General features: G+C 42.2%; 1 protein-coding gene across 1 annotated transcript in view; it reads right to left on the bottom strand.

Annotated features, from left to right (window-relative positions):
* Positions 1 to 7,500, bottom strand: part of pde3a (phosphodiesterase 3A, cGMP-inhibited) — a gene marked incomplete at its 3' end in the record, with an annotated part of 89,066 nt that overhangs the window by 29,517 nt on the left and 52,049 nt on the right. Inside the window, exon 3 of the mRNA XM_083637452.1 lies at positions 3,110 to 3,355. Within this exon, the coding sequence (XP_083493578.1) occupies positions 3,110 to 3,355 (246 nt within the window). The remainder of the gene's footprint in view (positions 1 to 3,109; positions 3,356 to 7,500) is intronic.

The following is a 7,500-nucleotide window of genomic DNA, read 5'->3' as shown; positions in this document are numbered from 1 at the left end:
GCATAAAAACACACAATTTGATTAGGAAATGATTGTATCTTTATTTAAATATGTGCTTTGATTTTTTTTTTTAAATAACTCAATTTGTAACTTGTGTCACTTGACAAAGTAACTGGTATAATATTACTGAAATCCTATTTCTAATAAGTTATATTACTGAGTTACTACTAAAAGTAATATATTACATGTAATATATTACTTTTGTAGTGAGTAACACTGGTGCTCAGACAGTGTTTCAGCTGCCAGTCACTTTGCTGCTAGGCTATCCTGCATAGCATCACAGGCTTGATTTCCTTCCCATGTATTAAAAATGATTGATTGATTGATTGATTGCTTCCCCTGCCGTCTGAAGTGCCTGCAGACATTTTGAAGCAGCAGCCTTGTCAAACATTAAAAAGCCCTCTGGAAGCCTGTGCGTCATTGGCAGCTCCCTTAGGGCCCCGTGCCACGCCAGCACCCAGGGGTGAAACGGGGATGACGTATGCACGGTGATTGGTGAGGTACTCCTCTGTGTGTCTGCCAGTCTGTGTGTGTGTGTGTGTGTGTCTGCCAGTCTGTGTGTGTGTGTGTGTGTGGGTGGGTGTGGGCTTGTGGGTGGATGTGGGCTTGGACAGAAGAAGCCGTGGAAGTGATAATAATGGCTGTAGTTCCTCAAATGGCCACTTGAGGCTGGCTCGAAAAGCCAGTCAATGCCCATTAGGGTTGAGTACCGAACTCGGTACTTTTACAGGTACCGGCCGAATGACGTTCAAATTTCACTACCTGAACGCATACGAGTGATAGAAAGACGGCGAGTGTTATAGAAATTCCGACGCAAACTTGAAGGCAGCACACGAGAGTGAGTTACGTCAGTGCGTCACCCTGCCTGAAACAACAACAAACGTGGCGAGCCAAAGTCGCTCCACTGTGGCTACACTTTTCCAAGAGGAGACAACGCTCGCTGCAACGTTTGCAAGGCGACATGCAAAGCTGGCCAGGGAAACACCTCAAACTTGAGGAAGCACCTAACCGCAGCTAACGTTAACAGCACCACCAGCAGCAAGACGCCTAGTACAGCCAGCACCTTGGCTGCAGCAGCTGAAGTCTTTGACGATGATGATGATGAAACTTCGTGCGGCGTCGACTTCGACAACATCAGGTAACGTTATTTAATTAACTAACGTTAGCCGGATAAGTTGTTTCACTGCCACGTTGTCGTTAGATAAGGCTTTTTCACTGTCTTGGATGAGTTAGCTTAGCATGTTTAGTAGCATTGTTAACGTCGTAACGTTAATAATGTGTAACGTTGTGTAACGAGTGTTAACGTTAACGTTACACTCTTGCTGTCATTGCTAGGTCACCATGTGACAGTGACTGCCGCACAGGATTACCCCGGCAGAATGTCAATGAGTGCCACAGGGCAGTGACTGCATTCATTGTAAAAGGGATGTTGTTGCCCTTCTCAGCGGTGGAGGCTTCATGGTTCAGGTAAATTATTTATTTATGCATAAATGAGTATGTGTGTGCTATTCATAGAGTCAGCGAAGTTACTAACAATACATCGTTGTTTATATTGTGTAAGATGTGCATAGCACTGACACTTGTTCCATTGATAACATAAATGATGCTTGGTGAATCGCGATGCCTTTTTTATTGTCAGATACCACTCCATGAGCAGGAGAAACTTTCAGCGCTTGGGGAGCTCTTCGAAGATGAAGAGCAGGCCCTGCCGGAAGCTGTGGTGGACATCAGTGGCCCATAAAGTACTATTCCATTTTTCCCAACCCCACTAAACTAACCTTGCTGCTACAACTCTTTGTTTGGGAGGGGAGAGGGCGGGAGGTAGGGAGGAGTTTAATTTTGTCTGATGCTAAATAATAGGGGTGTCACAATATATCGTCCCACGAAATTTCGCGATAGTAAAACGTCACGATATGTATCGTTGAGATGAAATCTCATATCGCGGGATTTTTTTTTTTTTTTTTTCAAAAAATAGACTAAGAAACATCTTTGTTTGTTGAAGTTCAATGTGTGGAAAGTAGTTCAGTTGAACAAGTCTCTGAAGAGACACATGAGAAGTTATACAGGAGAGAAACCATTCAATTGAGTTTCTGGCAAAACTGTTTACTTGACAGGAAAAACTGAAGATGCATAAAAAATAGATTAAGAAAAGTCTTGTTGTTTGAGTTTGAAGAAAAACTGAAGATGCATAATGAGAATTTATACTGCTGAGAAACCTTTTAGTTCAAAGTAAATCTAAGTGACGGTGTAACTCATTCTATTTCAAGATAAGCCTTATCTCCAATCTCATGTTTTTTCTAGTTGTTATTGTAATAACAATTTCCCACAACAGCATGTTTTGTATTTGTGCATTTCAAATAAAATACTACTTTTCCAGTCATATATTGTCATTATTCAAGTTTAAAAAAATATTGTTAAAATCGTATCGTATCGTATCGTTATCGTGAACCCAGTATCGTGATACGTATCGTATCGTGAACTGAGTGTATCGTGACACCCCTACTAAATAAATAATTTTCTAAATAAAGAATTGAGATTTTTTTTTTTTTTTTACAACTGTACATGTTTGTTATTACAGTCTGTAAAGTACCGAAAAAGGTACAGTTTTCGGTACCGTATCGAATTCCAGGTACCGGTACCGGTACCGGGATCGGTTCAAATGTGAATGGTACTCATCCCTAATGCCCGTAGACCCCCATGTTAAAATACCCGACTGCACAACAGGATTAAACATGTTTACAGCCTGGTTCAAAAAACTGGTTTGGTCTCCAACAGCTAATTTCACCTTTCCTGACAACTGTACAGGGGGTGAATTTTTATATAACTCATATTATATTGTATATAACCCATTTAGAGTAAAATAGAGGATTAAAAAGCCTATGTTTAGGGCGTGATTGACAGGTGGCCTATCCAGCGATGGCACAGCTCGCCGATCATGGACCAAGCTGAGCTGTGTGAAAACCAAGATGGCGGCGGCCACACTTGGTCTTCAAAACGGGAGTCCAAAAAACCAATGGGTGACGTCACGGTGAGTCGGTCCATATCTTTTTTAACGGTCTATGCAACAAAGCCATCATGACGGACACCAGAACCTTTCCAGAACCCCTACCTTTGGAATGGCCAGCTTGTCTGCCTTTTCGGGCCCCTCCTCGGAGTCGGAGCAGGTGTGTGTGTCTGCGGGCAGGCGAGGCCGGTGCAGCGGCTGGAGGCTGATCTGGGTGCTGAGGAGGTTGCTGACGGCCTTCAGGGAGCTGCAGGTGTTAGGGGGCAGCGAGGGGTCCGCCAGCAGGTCTGAGATCAGCCCATGGGCCTCACCCATCACCGCAATGTCCACCGTCACACTGGTGCCCGAACACTATAAACAGAGAGGGGGAGAGAGACAGACAGACAGACACTATGATTTGATCCTATTAGACATTTGTGTGAAATGTGGTCGTAATTAATTAACGTATGATTCTTTGATTCTTGAGTTATGGCATAAAACATATTTTGTGAGGTCACAGTGACCTTGACCTTTCACCACCAAATTGTAAACAGTTCATCCGTTAGTCCAAGTGGATGTTTGTGCCAAATTTGAAGACATTTCCTCAAGACGTTCCTGAGATATCATGTTCACCAGAATTGGACGTACTGTACAGTATGGACAACCCGAAAACGTGTTTCTGTTTATGCCTCTGGCCTCGGCTGTCGCCAGCAGAGGCATAATGATGATCTGTTACATCACGTCAGCTGTATTGTATGATGATCTGTTACATCATGTCAGTTGTAGAGGTCGACCGATATTGCTTTTTCAATGGCCGATGCCGATGCCGATCTTTAGAGAGCAGGGCGGCCGATGGCCGATATATAATGCCGATTATTATTATTTTTTTCATTCGATAAAATACGATTAAAATAAACTCCTCAAAAAAAGTTTGGAAACGTTATTTTGCTCGATTATTTCTCCCCTTTAATAATACCAATTGGTATTGTATTTTATATAGTTGGAAAGCCTGATTAGTCACCTTTACAACAGGGTACAACTTGTAAGGATTGTGCATTCGTGGAATGAGAAACACACAGCTAAACGTGTGGGTAGCGCCCCCAAAAAATGTGCAATATTCTTCTGTTGGTATTTTTTTTTAAAGAAATCTAGTAGCCTAGATTTCCATTATCCATTCATGCACATTGAAAATCGAATATAACATTATACTGTAGGCCTACATCTAATATAAGATGTTATCTTAGCCAGTACAGTAACATGTTTTTGATTATTCTTTTTATTAAATAGAAAAATACATTGGGTTATGCGGTATAGATTTCAGTAGTGACTGGTAGGCTATAGCGAGAGAGCAGTATGTCAGATAACTCATTCATGCACTGTTCTATACATTAACAATAATAATAATGTAACTGTTTAGATTTGCTGTCATTTGATGGGAGAAGTGTGTTTGCAGAAGATGGTGGTGACTGAGGAAACGTAACGTTACAGTAGGCTCATGGGTGCATGAGAAGACTCACATTCAGTGGCGGACTGCATAATCGGGCAAATGCCCGGTGGCCTGGCCTGCCTGGCCTGCCCAAAAAAAAATTTTTTTTTTTTTTTTGGAGGCCGATGCCGATTAATTAAAAATGCCAATAATCGGCCCCAATTAATCGGCCGGCCGATTAATCGGTCGACCTCTAGTCAGTTGTGCTGTATATCAATAGCTAGAGTCTGTCAGTTTGAAAGTGTGAAATGTGATCTAACTACTTAACTGAAACTAAAACAAAGCCAGTAGAGATCCTCAAATTGCTTTGCCCGGGGGCCACTTTTGCTAAATGACAGGTGGCCAGGGGGCAGTTAATAGACAAACATTAATCATATTAATTTTCTAGCAGATTAAAGGTTTTTGCCAGTTGGACTTTAGTCTGGCAATTTTAACGTTTAAGATTTTCCATGCACCTGTTAAATTGAGAAGATAAGCCGCTATCCCTGAACCACCTATAGCATAAATCTGCACCACCAAGCAGAATGGAAAGAAATAATCAAAGCAATAATCAGAGCGACAATGGCATGTTCACATTACAGGCAAATCTGATTTGCTGATAAAGTCATTAATCATCATTATCTTGATTGGTTTCCCAAATCTGATTTGGGAGTGTGTCCGCACTGCCACAAATCTGATTCTCAAGTCGGATCTGTGTGTCCAGACCTAAACAGCCTATCTGCATTGCTATGGTAATGACGTGGGCGTCAGTAAATACGTACGTTGGTGACGTGGTTTTCCCGCGAAAAAGCATTTGATGACGAGTTGCGAGTGACGTTCAAATCAGATTTGGTGGATCTGCGCGCCCGCACTGAAGTCACATCAGTCGAAAGCAGATTGGAAACTACCTCCATAGTGGTTTGGGACAAGTGACACAAATCAGACTTGGAGCGTCCAGACTCATAAAACCAATCTGGATAAAGTCATTAATAGGTCACTAAAGTTCACAAATGGCCTCCTAGTCTGAACATGGCCAATGCAAACACAGGGAAGTTCAATTGGAGGTACAATGAAAACCACTCACAAACGAAAAATCTCCTTTCCAGCAATTACAGGGAAGTCCGAGTAATCAACCAAACATGATGTTATTATTCACCAAAAAGAGTTCTGAGTAAACGCATTAGTGGGATGACGGCGCTTCAACAGAATTCTGCTATTATTGAGCAGAGGGGTCAACAACAGGTTGACCAAAGCTGTTGTCCATTACTGAGATCAAACTCAGGGCTTAAAGGGATAGTTAAAGGTACTTATCGATAGTTAGGGGGCTGCTCACAGCAGAATGCATCCAGCACACTTCCAGTCAGGAGCAGCGGAGCAGCTCTGAGGGAAACGGAGCTCTGTGAATGGGGGGGGGGGGCATGATCGAAAACGTCATTTAGCCACCTAAAAGAAAGCTCACCTAAACAAACCAATGTCAGTGTACATGTATGCTATATATATTTTTTTTTTTAAAGTGTATTGTCGTTTTCCATGTACGCTATATTTTGACAATTTCCAGCGCTTTACTTTGCTGTCAAACAGCCCTTTCATTTAGTGATTATAATAGCGACACCATGGAGACGATGCGTTGACTGTAAGTGTGCTGTCAATTTCACCTTTACTCTCACTGCAGCCTATGCAACAGAGAGCCAAAGTGAAACGTCACTTCCTGCTTTTCTCCCTGTACCAGTGCTGAAAAAAATAAGAATGACGGTGAACAGAGAATAACGTTACTTTTTGATCCCGTTTGAATTGTGCCACGGGGTGCCAACGTTAATTTCGTCAATTTAAAACATAACTTTACATGTCAAGAAAGTCGCAGTTTGTCGTCAAACTGAAACGTAGGGGTTAGTTTCGTATAAAAACTACTCGTGAAAGCTCGTGGCATGTCGCCGGGCTTCAGCTTTGCCGGTATAGAAAGTGACGTCACTTTGGCGACAGTGTATCTAGTCTTTCTGATTTATAACTTCTAGTGCAACAGTTTTCGTCAAACTGAAACGTAGGGGTTAGTTTCGTATAAAAACTACATCGCTCGTGGAAGCTCGTGGCATGTCGCCGGTCTTCAGCTTTGCCGATAGAGAAAGTGACGTCACTTAGGCGACAGTGCATGTAGTCTTTCTGATTTATAACTTCTAGTGCAACAGTTTGGCGACAAACTGTGACTTTCCTGACATGCAAAGTTACTTTTTAAATTGACAAAATTAACGTTGGCACCCCGTGGCACAATTCAAACGGGATAAAAAAAAGTTACGTTATTCTCTGTTCACCGCCATTCATATTTTTTTTTCAGCGCTGGTACAGGGAGAAAAGCAGGAAGTGACGTTCACTTTGCTCTCCATAGATGTAGGCTACAGTATGTGGGTATGTTAGAAATGTTGACTGTAGCGTACATGAAACAGAAAAACATATACACAACATACATGCATGCATCGCATGTGTATATGCGTATGCTGCATACACATATGTGTGTGTTCTATGCATTTTAATTGAATGCAAGCCATCCACGTGCAAGCAAAACATTAATAACGAGGGCCCCGGCACTAGAACACCTAAATAGATTGGAAGTTGGAAACCCTCCTTAATGGTTGCTTGCACCCGTCTTACTTTCTGCCTTTTAGGCACAAAACGGCTGCCGGTGAAGAAGGCCCATAGAAACAGAAGAAGCTAGAGAAAGATGGTGAGTAAAATACAGGAGTAGCCGGTAAAGTAGAATCTGAGCATAAGTCACAAATCCTGCAGCAATGAAAAGAGCTGGGCTCGTACTCAGTCGCCAGTGATTATTCACACATGTGCGTGAAAGCAATCGAAAGAGGATCTAGAAAGATGATTTCAGAGGCTATTTCAGTCTGCTTGCTCCTGCATAATTCAATGTATTTATACACCTTGGCTTGGTATGGCACCAGGTATTTCAGTCATTTGAAAGGCTTCCTTTTGAAAGGATGGTGGTGTGTGTGTGTGTGTGTGTGTGTGTGTGTGTGTGTGTGTGTGTGTGTGTGTGTGTGTGTGTGTGTGT

This window comes from Poromitra crassiceps, assembly GCF_964638095.1.
Source record: "Poromitra crassiceps genome assembly, chromosome: 5".
NCBI classification, from domain to species: domain Eukaryota; kingdom Metazoa; phylum Chordata; class Actinopteri; order Beryciformes; family Melamphaidae; genus Poromitra; species Poromitra crassiceps.
This window is presented reverse-complemented; position numbering and strand designations above follow the sequence as displayed.